At 42.5% G+C, this 14,349-nt stretch overlaps 1 protein-coding gene across 1 annotated transcript in view; it reads right to left on the bottom strand.

The window, feature by feature from the left end:
• Positions 1 to 14,349, bottom strand: part of CPE (carboxypeptidase E) — a 292,738-nt gene that overhangs the window by 60,230 nt on the left and 218,159 nt on the right. Inside the window, exon 7 of the mRNA XM_069243945.1 lies at positions 7,385 to 7,484. Within this exon, the coding sequence (XP_069100046.1) occupies positions 7,385 to 7,484 (100 nt within the window). The remainder of the gene's footprint in view (positions 1 to 7,384; positions 7,485 to 14,349) is intronic.

The raw sequence follows: 14,349 nt of genomic DNA, 5'->3' as shown, positions 1-14,349 counted from the left end.
CAAGTCCTTCCTCACCACTGCATTCAGGGCCACAGTTCTCATGCTTTTTTGTATGCACTTCAACTGCTGCTTGTAAATGAAGACAGCCTGGAAAAGCTCTAAATAAAAAAATTGAGCTTCCCGGCCATCTTCACTTACAAGTACTTACTGAGGCATTTGCTTGTCCATGGGCATACAGCCACGGCCCACCATGGTGGTGCCCTCTACAGTGTGAAGACCTCTGCCTCTGGGATGAGGTCAAGAGAAAAAAGTGGTGAGTGAAATGGACTGGCACACATTTAAGGGCAACAAACAACCTTTGGCAGAAATTAGGCAAATTTCACAGCACCAGTTTGTCAGATGAAGGTGGAGTGCAGGGATTGTACTGACAGCACCCGCAGTTCACTGGCATGGTGCTCAGAACTAACTGTAATGAGGAACACCATTTTGAAAGTTAGAAGATGTAGCAAATCCCTGTGCATGGAGTCCATTACGAAAGCACATCACAACTGAAAACTCTAATAACAACAGTTGATCACACACAATCCAAATTATCCTGTGCCCATCTTCTGGCAGCTTGGCACTGAGCAGTTAGACTTAACTTAGAAGGCAATGTTTAAAGTATTTGTGCAATAAATCATACAGTGAAAAACACCACAAAAATATGCCACACAGGTTTAGAAAAACAGATAATCTTTATCTGAATAAAATAAAGTCAAAACGACAAAGATTCAATAATCAAATTTGAAATATCACTTTTAAAACATTAAAAAAGAGTCTTAATCTTTAGAAATGAACAGTTGTCTCTTTGTTACACACAGTACCTGGTATGTGTTAAAAATATTACACATGGAGACCGCAGAGAAGGCGATGCATGGAAAAATGGTGTTCCGTTGAATTTTCCAACGCAGTACAGACAATGTGTTATTTCTTTCCACGCTGCAAGGGGCTTGAATTGTTTGTCAGCACGCAGTCTTAGCCCCTCACTGTGATGTGGGGTAATTTGATGCCCAGGGACGATGCAGGGAAAGATCCGTGAAGCGCTGGAAAAAGGCACGGGTGATGTGTCAAATTTTCTGTTGCAAGGCAGGCGTTGCGTCAAATTTCCAGTCGGGAAGTCAGAGCTGCGATGTTCCGTCTGCTGTGCGGCGATTTCTCGCTCGCAATGCGGGCTCTGCGTCGATTCCGGCAGGCATGGCAGAGATTTTCAATGTACAAGGAGTTCCCTGAAGAGATTAAGGGGGTAGGTGGTAACATGGCGGTAAGTACCTACCGCCATATTATGACATTGGCGGGTTGCAATGTACCACTCCTACCGCCATGGCGGTGACAGCCGCCGAGCTGGAGATATCTACTGTACCACCCGCAACATTATGACCCTGCCTACTGCCATGGTTTTCGTGGCTTCCTTACTGCCACGAAAACCATGGCGGTAGGCACTATCAGTGACGGGGAATTCCTTCCTGGTCACTGATAGGGGTCTCCCCCCTCCCACTCCCCCTCCACTCCCTCTCCAGTTACCCCCACCCCCCTGCCGCTCCAATGCCCTCCCACCCACCATATACACACACATCCATGCATGCATACTTCCACTCACACACACCCGCACACACTTTAGAACATGCACGCACACACACATTCACAAAACATAACATACATGCACTCACACCTTCATACATGCTCATTCACATCCAACACGTAACACACACCCTCATACACGCACATACAAACATACACACACACACACACAACACCCCCCACCTCCCTCCCCTGTCGGAGCACCCACTTACCTGTGTGCAGGGTTTCCTCCGACAGGAGACTTGACGCTGTTGCCAGCAGCAGCGTCCGGCAGCAGAACACCGCCAGGCCGTATTATTGGTCATAATACGGCTGGCGGCAATCTACTGGCCAGCAGCAGCGCCACCTTACCGCCATCCAGCGGCATGGCCACAGCTGGATTTCTGCCATCCTTCTGGCGGAAATCCAGCTGTGGTAATAGTATGGCGGACGGCTGGTAGCCGCAGCAACGGTCTTTTGGTGGCCGTCGTTGCAGCAGTAAGCGTTTTTTACTGCCAATGTTGTAATGAGGGCCTAAGTCTTTTTGGCCCTGAGACTTCAAAAAACAGGAGGCAAGCTCAATCCAAGCCCTTGGAGAGCACTTTTTGGGAAGGCAGACTTCTTCTCAGCACAGTCAGAGGCCAGCAGGGCAGCAGTGAAACAGCAGGGCAGCAGCCCTTCTCAGCAAAGCAGTCAAGATGAGCCGTTTGGGCAGCCAAGCAGTTCCTCTTGACAAGGTGCAGGTGTAGGTCCAGAAGTGTCTGAGTTGGTGGAGTCAGAGACCCAGTTTATATACCCAAAAATGCCTTTGAAGTGGGGGAGACTTCAAAGAGTGGTTTTGAAGTGCACAAGGAAGCTGTTAAACAGCCAAGCCCAGTCGTTGATTGGTCACAGGCTGTAAGGCACATATGGTTTTTAAGTGCAGAGGAATGCTCACTTTCTAAATGTGGCAATTCTAAAATAGTAACATAAAATCCAATCTCACCAATAAGCAGGATGTTCTATTACCATTCTGGCCATACCAAATATGAAATGGTTACCCCGTTCTGATCAGAATCTACCACTTGAAAAGTATATGACGGCAGCCATAATGCTAGTTTATGAAAGGAGCAGGCCTCACAGTAGTGGAAAATGAATTTAGGAGTTTTTCACTACCAGGACATTTAAAACACATACGTACCTGTCCTGCCTTTTACCTACGTTGCACCCTGCCCTCTGGCTTGCCTAGGGACTAATTTAGGGGTGACGTATATGTAGAAAAAAAGGAGTTTAAGGCTTGGCAAGTACTTTCAAATGCCAAGTCAAAGTGGCAGTGAAACTGCACACACAGACCTTGCAATGGCAGGCCTGGAACATGGTAAGAGGCTACGTAGGTGGGTGGCAATCAGTGCTGCAGGCCCACTAGTAGCATTTAATTTACAGTCCCTGGGCACATGTAATGCACTTTACTAAGGACTTCTAAGTAAATTAAATATGCCAATTGGGTATGAACCAATGTTACCATGTTTAAGGGAGAGAGCATATGCACTTTAGCACTGGTTAGCAGTGCTAAAGTGTGCTGAGTCCTAAAACCATCAAAAAAAGTGTCAGAAAAGTGGAGGGAGATAGGGGGATGATCACCCTAAGGCTGTCAGGTCTAACAAGGGCCTAGTGCCTCCTTGCACCACATTAATATATTTTTTTATGAGGCTAATGAAGCCCAACACGGCCAAATTCGCCATGCCATATTTAGAAAGTGGTGCAATGCATGTATTGCGGCACTTTGTAACCGGGGTGTTCCCCTGTTAGGGGGACTACAAAAATGGTGCAGTGGAATCTAAGAGATTTCAGTGAGCCATTTTCAGCAGCTATTTTTAATGCCTGCACAGAGCAGACATTAAAAGGGGGCATACCATTGTTTTCAATGGGCCCCTATGTACTCTGCAGGTTTGCGCCAAAATGTTGCCGCTAATCCTGCACAGTACATCAACAGCGTAAAAAATGTTGACGCTATTGCCCTTACTCTGCACCATGGTGTGCCGTATATTAAATATACTGCCTACATGGTGGTGGTAGGTGGGTGCAAGGGGCGCAAAAAAAGTGGCGCCGCATTGGATGCAGCACCACTTTTCTTAAATTCGGTCCATACTCTTTTCTCAAAAACATTGCTGTGCTTCCATTCTCTTTGAATTAACCTTTCTAGATTTGGGTGGTGCGTTAGAAAGGGCAGATCACAAGGGCCGTGCCTATGTCACCTAGCCCGAGGATGCCCAGCAGGCATTGTCAAACATGACCTAGACCAGGCTGCCTTCAAAGATTCCATCAGGGCCTCAATGAAAGGTAGCAAGGGCTCTTTGGTTGTAGACCCAAACTGTATTTGTTTGGTCAAAATGTTTACTTTGGTATTTATTATTGATAGTTATAAGTCTAGTACTTCCGCTTGCCTGTGGACTACTAATATGAAGGAAGCACTCTCCGCAGTGGAGGACCCCATGATGAGTCTAGCGCTGTCTTAGAGTCTAGCACATCCACTAGCATCAAGCAGATCAAGGTAAATGCAAGCATCAATCCATTGAATGGGAGTCCCCTCATCATCATTTTAGTTGTGTGGTATATTCTTTGCATCCCTTGCATGGCTTCAAGGTCAGATCCAAATAAGGTTTTCAGCTTCCTGTAGTACTGGCATTGACTGAGAGGCTGGCAGTTTTTTTAAAGCTGGGTCTGCATCTTGATGATCTCATAACGAGACATGCCTGGGATGGACTGAAGTATGTTTCAGACTTGAGTTGATTCACTACTGGCACCACTGGAATCGGACTTGTTGTTGAGGCACCGGAAAAGGCACCACAGGGTCAGTTGGCGTCTGGGCTGACCCCCATTGGTGAAAATCCAATTGGTAGCCTCTCTGGCTCTGTGGGGAATGAAGGCAATACAAAGCGAGCCGGAATCATCCTAAAACAGTTGCAGGATGGCCTCAGTGAAGACCTCTTTCTACAGCTAGGTCAACAGCAGCCTAAGAAACTCATGGTGTGCTGGCACCAGCCGGGAAATGGACTCCGAGTGGGACGTTGATGACAGAGTCATATCTTTTGCATGTTAACTGTGCAGTGTGGGTTAGGCAAGTTTGAGAAAAATCCCAGTCAGACCCCTTCTGCTATGGTGTAATTTGTCCTTTGACTTAGTCTTTGACTTGTCTGAAGATGGAATCTTGGAGCAGGACTGTGGTCTGCACTCAGTAGTTCAAGAGACTGCTTCTTGGCCAAGGCACAGCATCTATAATGCACAGGACTATCTCCGTTAGATTTGTGTTGTTGGCTTCAGGGATATCTTTCCTTACAAGAAACTTTTTTTTTCAAAACAGCACCTGTTCCTTTAATGGACATGAACTGCTTTTAAAAAAGAAAGTTTCCTATTTAGAATGAAAATTCTGAAATGGAGGTCTGCTTTTGCTTACATGTCCCCATCTCTGCATTTGAAGCTGCATTCTCTCACATAATGTCACAAATTGTGACATGTGTAAATCATTTGGCAGGTCATTTTGAAACCCTGAGCCTCATTTATGGGTGCTAGAGGCACACTGCGCCACCGGAGCGTCTTTTTGTTTGATGCTCCAGTGGTGCAGTGAGCCTGCCGGGGGCGGTTTCTCTGTCAGGGCTGAGGAGCTGCGCCCCTCTGGAATTCCTACACATTCATCTAGAAAATATGAAATAGAGCAATTTGTTTAGAGATACGATCCTATCTCCAAACAAATCAATAGATTTAAGTCTACGCTGTCTGTCCCAAGCTTCCTGCCCCGCCTCACTTTGAAGTAGGATGCGGAAGCCAAGCAGTAAATCAACTTTCTACACTGTGACGCCTGACTAAGGGTTGACTGCTCTAAAGCCTTTTATTTCCATTATGGTCTATGGCAGTGACGCTTCTAGAACCATGATTTTGGGTGTCAAAGTCTTCATCCATGCGTGAGGGCAGCCATCCATCATTCATAGGCATGGATTCTACCCTTTCCCTATACGTCACGCAGTAGGAGTGAATGCAAGCATGTGTAATTTAGTGCATTGGCTTCGGTAACAGTCAGTGTTATAATACTAATCTTGTGTTATTTTCTATTGCACTGAGACCCATTGTCACTCTAATCTCCCCCATGTGGCACCCCAGGTCTTGGCTGCAGATCGCTGGCTCCTTTAGAGGTGGAGCTACTGTATCTATTCCTCGTGAAATTGTTCCGAACGACGAGCAGTGTTGATATCCGAACAATGAATGTTAAAATGTGTGTAATGTGTGTCAGCCATTTAGTTCCTCTTATTTCACATGTTTTACTTAATGTTGCATTCCCCAAAAGAGTTAGCTGTTTCATCATGCTGTGTTTCTGTACATTGTATTACTCTTGCATAGTGCATACTTTGACTTGTGCCAGGTGTTTAAAAGGGGCTTTGATTGAGAGCGCAGGCTGAGAACAAAGCAAAGTGCCTGATAGTGGGTTGATCTTTCTGCATAGCACACAGAACATTGGTCATGTATTGCAGTTGCAAATGAAATTCAGTGCAAATGTGTGTGAATGTGTGTGAAGAGGTGCCTAGAGGTCAAAATATTCAGAAGGCAAAAGCAAAATGAAATAAAGTGTTTAAATGTGAATGATTGCAGTGTATGTTTGGGGTGGTATAATGAGGGAGATGTGAGGGAGCGCATTCAGGAGAGAGTGAAAAGAGGGTGCTGAAGAGGAATGGGAGGAGATTGAAAATGTGCAGCTGGGTGAGATGTGAAGAGAAAAAGGACATACATATCTAACATAAAGCACATATAACTGAAGGCCATACTCTTTCCATAGGCCTTAATAATATTTCATTCACAGTCTCACAATTTCAGAACTGAAACATTCCCAGTGTTAACTATTTACAACTAATTATTGTTGTTACTCATTTATCTTAAACAGCTAAAAACCATTGACAAAGCCAATAGTACTGACAGGTTTTAGGTGTATGTGAGTTGTTGTATTATATTTCTGAATGCCATAACATCTCAGAGAGAAACCAAAATACAGGTCGAGTGGCACAAATTTATTTTACATGTTTCCATTTAGAGAGCCCCCAGTTTTAATCCCACTTAAAGATCTGTATCCAGCCGTTGTGCTTCCTGATGCCTGATTAGAGTATTTTCTTCCAAGTTGATTCTGCATGCTGTGCAAGACACCAGGCAAGCACACACTTTAAGGGGCCTGAAGTTGTTGTGTTGTACAATTTGCACATTAAAGTAACTGTTGAACGTATTAATGCAGTAAGATATTGGGCAGTTTTTAATGTGTTTTGTATTTCAAGACTATGGTGGTCATTACAACCCTGGCGATCGGTGGTAAAGCGGAGATAAGACCGCAAACAGGCCGGCAGAAAAAAAAAGAATTATGACCGCAGCACTCTAGCAAGCCAAAGGTGTAAAGCATTTATATCCCTGCACTTTGATAGAAGGGTATTTCAAAGCACGTTTTCATACGTATATTCTTTTACCATTCTCACTGGGTAGTAGAAGAATTTTACTTCACCAGGTACCATTTTTGTATTTTTGTAAACTCAAATGTAATTATCTCATCACTTCCCATCAGAACCTCAAAATCTGGCATTTATTTCATTTAGAAGTTTGCTCAACACCCTCTCTGAACGTCTTACACCCTCTTTGAAAGACTAATTTCCTTTTTCATCTCTTGCGCCTTTGTTAAATGCCAAGCAGCACAGTTAAAAACAACAGTTATAAAATAAATGAGGGGGAGGGGGTTAAAACACACACTTTATTTCCCTGAGTTAAAATTCTGCAAAACATGAAAAAAGACTTGTTTGTAGCTTAGTACTTGCCGTAAATTAAGACAATGCCCAGCACTTACCCGATGTTATATCATGATTTATTCCATCCACATATATTGTTGCATTGGAAAGTGGATTTCCCTGAAGATCTCTAACAAATCCTTTCACTCCTCGATGTACCTAAAAATATAAGCAATCAATAGTCATTCAACGTGAATGCTTTATTTGTGATTTTTAGAACAGTTTCAGAGACTTGACTCTGCTATTCTAGTTATCATTCTAAGAAAATAAGTTAGGTCCCATCCACAGTTAGTAGCACAGGTCCTCCTTTTCAATACTGGGACCTGCACAACTGCTAGGGAAGGGGAACTGACATTTCTTTGGGGGTGGGTGGGATGTGTGCCACTCCCCACCCTTCACGCTGGATCATGCCTGGCCACTAATTGGGCTTCTGTTCAAAATGCTTTGGTTGTATTGTAAGGCCACACTGTATAAAAATATCAACAGTCATCATAGTGGTGGCAAATATTTTAGGACAATGGTTCCATTATGATGTAGAGATCTGGGGCCCACACACTGCAGCATCAATATTATCTCTGCTATGTAGCAGAAGGGGGGAAACTCAGCACAAAGCCATATCTTCTACAACTGGCCAGCTAATGATACCATACCCTATAAAGGTGCTCAAACACGGTTGCCGTGCACAATTTTCAGCTTCACACCATAGATGCTTTGGGACATCGAGGACAAAAATTCTGTGAGTGTAAGTTTTTATAGCTGAGTAAAGTTTTACTATATATATATCTCCACATACATGTACATATACATACATGTACCTTGACGATATATAAATCTTCAAGGAACATAGATGTACCTATTTGCACTTAACATTATGTTGTTCTCCAAGAGTGAAGGGGGTGTACCATTAAGGTCCTGTTCCCTTCTCATAGAGGAAATGGAGAGTAAGGTATAACCCTGACATGATGTGCAGGACTTAATAAATAAGCTGTTGTGGCTCTGGCGTGAGCCAATTAATCACCAGACTACGTGTGTATGTCCATTCCTTCCCATATTGACCCATAAATGTGCATACAACATGTCCCCCACAATGGTGAAGAGGACTGTTGAGTACATCAGCATGCACAATATCATGTTAATTCTTTACTGAAGATAATTAATTTAGCAAGGGCCAACACACCTGCTCAACTCTCAAAACCAATTTGACTCGACACAACATTCTTTAATACGTAGAGGCATTCTAAACTAGGATGACATTATACTATTCTATATAAACGTAATAGGAGTTACTTACAAGTCAACACAACACATCTCCTTCCTTAATGGGTGGACAACTCTTCACTAAATAGTATATACTTACAAAACTAAACAGTATTACTAAACCTTTACCTAAAAAATACATGTGAGAAAACAATAAAACAAAACATGCACCATAAGTTCATTAAATAAAAACTTAAGTATCATAATCTTGTAAATACATTGGTCATTTGATTTCTCTACCAGATTTACTACTGGAAGTAGTTCTTGACTTAGCCAGGTGTTGTACCTTCTATCATTGTGAACTTCATTACTGTATATATCGTTCTCATGGATGGATTCCTCAAATCCATTATCATCTGTGTCCAACAGGGGTACACCTTCTTGGTCACCAAATATATTTGAAACTAACCAATTGTAATCGTTGTTTTCTATGTTACACCCAGCCTTCACCTTTTCACTACATTTCAGAAAACGACTGAAGTGCCACACACGTTTATCACTTTACCTTGCAGCATTGGTAAAGAACTCTAAGATTTCTAAAGGTTCTGAGTATTTACTTTTTCCCTTCTTAATTTTAAATGGCAGTTTCACATGTACCACATCTCCCTTCTTCAGACTTACATCCTTTGTTCCACACTTCATGTCCCTATACTTTTTATATTTCTCTTGTGTTTCCAAATTATTCTTCTTAACTTCTGTAGGGGACTACTGTCTCAATTTAGAATTTCCCAACCAACCTTGATTATCTTTAGTGAACGGAACTCTCCCTCTCATGATAGTGAAGGGGCTATGTCCTGTAACAGTTGGGGTAGTACGATACATCCACACCATTTTCTGATTTCAACCCTCCAATTGAGATGTTTACTTTTAGCCATTTGCAATGAATCTTTTATTACTCAATTAAATCTATCTACCTTTCCATTGCCACTTGGATGGTAAACTGAAGTCACCTTGTGTTCAACTCCATTCCTCTTCAAAAAACGTACAATTTTCTCATTCTTAAATTGCACTCCATTATCCGTAATCACACTCTTATGAAGGCCCTCCCTCAAGAGCAATTCTTCCTTGAATAAAATTAAGTTTTCAGCATTAGCCTTGTTCACAAACTGAACTTCAGGCCACTTAGAGAAATAGTCAATAGCTACTGATATGTAGCAGCTCTCACTTTCTTCACATATTGGTCACATAATATCAAAACCAACAGTTTCCCATGCCATTTCTGGACAAGGAACCGGAATAAGTGTGGCTTCAATAGTACTTGGGCTTTTTCCGCACTCATCCATAAGCTAAATTGTCTAACTATCCTTTCTACTTCAACATCTTGACCTGGCCACCAATAAACCTCTTTAATTCTCCTCTTACTCTTAACTACACCCAGATGACCTTCATGACACAGTTTTATCTAAAATGTCTGGGTGGAATAATTCTTCCCCCCCCCCCCCCTCAAAACATTTTCCTTTTCCACAGACAACTCATTGCGTACCTCCCAAATATTCCTCAAATAAGGTTCCAAATTCATTATTTCAGGCAAACCATTTATGATATAATTTTTAACATTACCAAGGTCATCATCTAATAAACTGGCATTCTTCCATTCTTCTGTACTAATGGTATCATTTTTTGGTTTGCCCTTCAATCCATGCCACATATAACTCTTCACATACATCAGGATTTTCTATCAAGGGGTAGAAGAGGTCGACTCAGGCAGCCTGCCACTTTATTCTTAACTCCTGGCAGATACACCTAAGAGTACCTGTAATCGAATAACCTCACAGACATCTTTGCAATTCTGGGGGTTGCTTTCAAGAGTCCTGTAGCCAATACCTTTAAAAAGGGTTTGTGATCACACCTTACTTCTACTTGCAAGCTCCAAACAAAGTTCCTATAGTATTCCAGACCCCATGCAACAGAAAGAGCCTCCACCTCTATAACAGAATACTGTTCTTCTGCTGGAGACAATTCTCTTAAATCAAATGCTATGGTACTCTTTTTTCCATTTTCAAATTTATGGGATAGCATGGCTCCAATCCCTTTGTTACTCACATCAGTAGTGATTATGCAATCAAGTTTAGGATCAAACCCACATAAGTGTGTAGCCTCACAAATTTCTCCTTTTACGTTTTCAAAGTCATCCTGCAGTTTTTCATTCTCCTCAAATTTACACTTATTTTTTAACAACTGCCTTAGATGAAATGTTTTTTTCAGAAAATTCCTTAACAAATTTTGCATAAAATTCTACAAATCCTAAGAATGAACATAATTAATCTTAATCACAAGGAGCTGGTGCATTGTTCACTGCATATAACAATGTTTTTGGTTTCATGCCATCAGCATTAAATCCATGCCCTAATTAATCCAAGGATTTTGTTCCGAACTTACATTTAGTAAACTCTGCTGTTAAACCATATTTCCGCAGTTTCTCTAACACACCTTTTACCCTTACATCGTGTTGTAATTTAGATTCTCCCATAATCGTTTCGAAAGAATATTATGCCAGGCATGTCTTTAAATAATTTAGACATCAGTTTTTGGAATACTGCTGTGACCGAAAAGGCATGCGTAAATATCTGTAACAACCACTTGGAGTCATAAAACTTGTTAAGCTCTTGCTTTCATCATGAAATTCTTTCTGATGGTATGCTGACGATGAGTCACTCGATGAGAACCTATTCATGCCTTTTGTTAATGCCAACATCTCATTAATTTTTGGTAATGGAAATTTTTCTACAACAATATTCCTATTCAGTTCTCTCAAATCTATACACAAATGGATCTTGTCATTGGCCTTCCTAGCTACGACCAGTGGTGCAATTTACTCAGAAGCATCTACTTCTTCTATAATTCCTTTTTGTAATAATGCGTCCAACTCTTTAACCACTTCATCTCTCACAACCCACTGAATGTCTCCAGTCCTATGCACCTTGGAAATTGCATTTTTTTTAAAATAATCTTATCTGTAAATCCTTCAAGTTCACCTATTTTCCATGAAAATACCCCAGGAAATTAATTCTTGAATTTGTTCATACAACTTTCACTTTCACTCATGACTAAGACTTGCAACGTATCATTTTCCTATTGCTTTCCATCCTTTGAATTCAAAAGTAACCATCCTGTAATCTAACATAGGTATGAGTTCACCTGTAAAACATTCTGGAGCTACATCAGAGGGATTTAAGTATGTTTCTATTTCCATAATTTTATGACAATTATAGTGTAGGGAGCCCCTGATTCTGCAACAGTAAGTATTTCCACACCTGCAAACCTATTTTTCAGAAGGGCTTTTCCTAGACTGTTCACTCAGATGATTAACACCCTTGTTCACATTATATATACATCTGACTCTCAACATGATTCTGACTCATCTTGAATTGCAGCCACCTTTTTGTTGTACTTGCTCGCTATGCCACTGGATTCAAGCTAGCCTGGCTGATGAGGGGGTGATACCACAAAACTGGACCCAGGATGCTTGTTTTCCAGTCCAGGGAGGACCTGGCTTTGCAGTTTGGGCTGGACTGTTCCCATGTGGAGCAGGGCCAAGCCTGATTTGCATATGGCTGGGTCCAAACTGGAATGGCATGAAACAACAATGGATTTAGGCCCAGATCCGTGACTGGGGATGAATGTTTGACATTTTTCACCATTACGTCACATCTGTTCTTTTTGCATTTGTCACCCCACTGTTCTCAGCTGGGCATACTAAAGGTGTTCGGAAAGCCTAAATCTGATCCAAAGAGATGCTGAAGCCTCCCGCCCATATACTTCCTCCAAATGGAGCTAAAAGGCTGCCACAACCTCCACTTGAAAGCAGTCACTGCATCATCTGGTTCTATCAAATGAATTATGGGAGGTGTGCCATGCTCCCTTCGGAGTTGTCAGAACAAAAACCTGCCTGACTTGCCACCCTCCAGATGTAGGCGCTGCCCTTGTTGTATAAGGGTGTATGCATCAAGAATGTCCCATTTTCCAGCTGTATTTCATCAAACCCCTCAACTCCTACATCTGATGATTCAAACTAGTGAGACCTAGATCTTTCAATCCAACCAGGACCCCTTCCTCTCTCTGCAGCTCCCGTAGCACCTGTCTGTGTACCTCATAGGTCAAATCCAAACACTGCACCCTCATCACAGACATCATGGCATCCCATTCGACAGAACAGGTGTGGTCAAGCCATAATAACCTACAAGTATTCAGTTAAAGGTTTGCAAAAGCATATCTCTGCCCACAACATCTACCAGGACATAAAACATGTAGTGACAATTCAGCATTTGCGCCCCATACCCACCATAGGCCATCTCACAGATTACCAGAGAATTATTCAATAAGAAACGGGCTAAGAGTGATACCTTTGGAAAATGATCAAGTGATAGGTCCACAACCAACACACAGTCAAGTCTACTAATAAAGGTTTTATCTAACGGATTACAAGCCCTCCACACATCCAACAGTCCCAAATTGGACATCATATCATGCAGTGCCAAAGTCATCTGTGGCTTTGTGTCAGACTTAAGAGGCTGGCTATCACTCTCTCCATCCAACACAGTTAAACTCCCCCAGCCAAAGGAGTGGGCCATCAACATCCAAATCCTTCGGTTCTTGCAGCCTGAAGAAGAATTTGGGATTATCAACATTAGGCACATATAAGTTAAGCAAAAAGACAGCCCTCCCATCAAGCATACCCTGCAGGAAGACATACAGCCTGCCAAGTAAACTTCCACACAACTAGGGACAAAGGGGGTCCTCCGGCCACCCAGAGCAGTACTCCCCTAGCGGAGGTTGAATAGAAGGCATGATACTGCTGCCCTTTCCATTTCTTGCCCATCTTATCAACCTCCGTGTGATTAAGGTGCGTCTCCTGGAGACAAGCAATTTGACGATTCAAGAAGGACACAACACTATTTCTTTCGATGTAGATTCTTAGTCCCCGGACATTCCAATTAAGTATCATAAATCTACTTCCCGTACATATGATATGTCAATTCAAGGTAAGAATCCTGCCCCTGTGTCACTATGGCCTTTCGACAGTGCTGCATGAAAAACTGAGCATCCAACATAGAAACACAAACATTCCCTCCTGCCCCAGGAAAAACACAGTACAACTGTAGTGCTACGTAAGCTCACCCTAATTGGGTGTCAGGACAACACAATATCCCCGACCTATCCAACTGGAATAGGAAGCCACAACTTTGTAGCCCACTCCCAGCTCCCATAGAATCCACAGCCCCCTAAGTGCCCAGTGACCGTTCGAGCGATGGCACACACCACTGTACACAACGGTTGTAGTCTCAAGCCTTACAAGAAAAGCTTAGCATTAAACAATACACTACAAATAAAATACATGCCAGGAACAGCACCACCCAGGGCAGGTCACCACTATAATGCAGGGAGACAGCTAGTCTTCAGGAAAGTCAGTTTGCCTTACGGTTAGCCCAAGAGTAAACACACCTGTTTTCCCCTCTGCAGTAAGATTAGTCTCTGGTATAATATTCATAGAGAATAGCTGGATGTCTTTCACCAAGAAGACCAAAGTTGTGGCAGTCAAACTAGGCTCCAGCAATTGTGGAGCACCCGTGTCCACCACCTGCATGGTACCATCCTCCTGTATCATGAATCTATGAAAGGCCAGGAGTTCACCCCCGGCAAGCCACCCACAGAGTGGCCCCTCCAGCATCATGGACCTGTAGCACCCCAGAGCGATCATGTGGTTACACTCTCTAGGGGCTGATTATATGGTTACATTACAATCCTTTTTCTAAATGCTATTTTTATT

This window comes from Pleurodeles waltl, chromosome 1_2, assembly GCF_031143425.1.
Source record: "Pleurodeles waltl isolate 20211129_DDA chromosome 1_2, aPleWal1.hap1.20221129, whole genome shotgun sequence".
Lineage (NCBI taxonomy): Eukaryota > Metazoa > Chordata > Amphibia > Caudata > Salamandridae > Pleurodeles > Pleurodeles waltl.
Note: the sequence above shows the minus strand (reverse complement) of the source record. Positions and strands in the feature narration are given on the sequence as shown.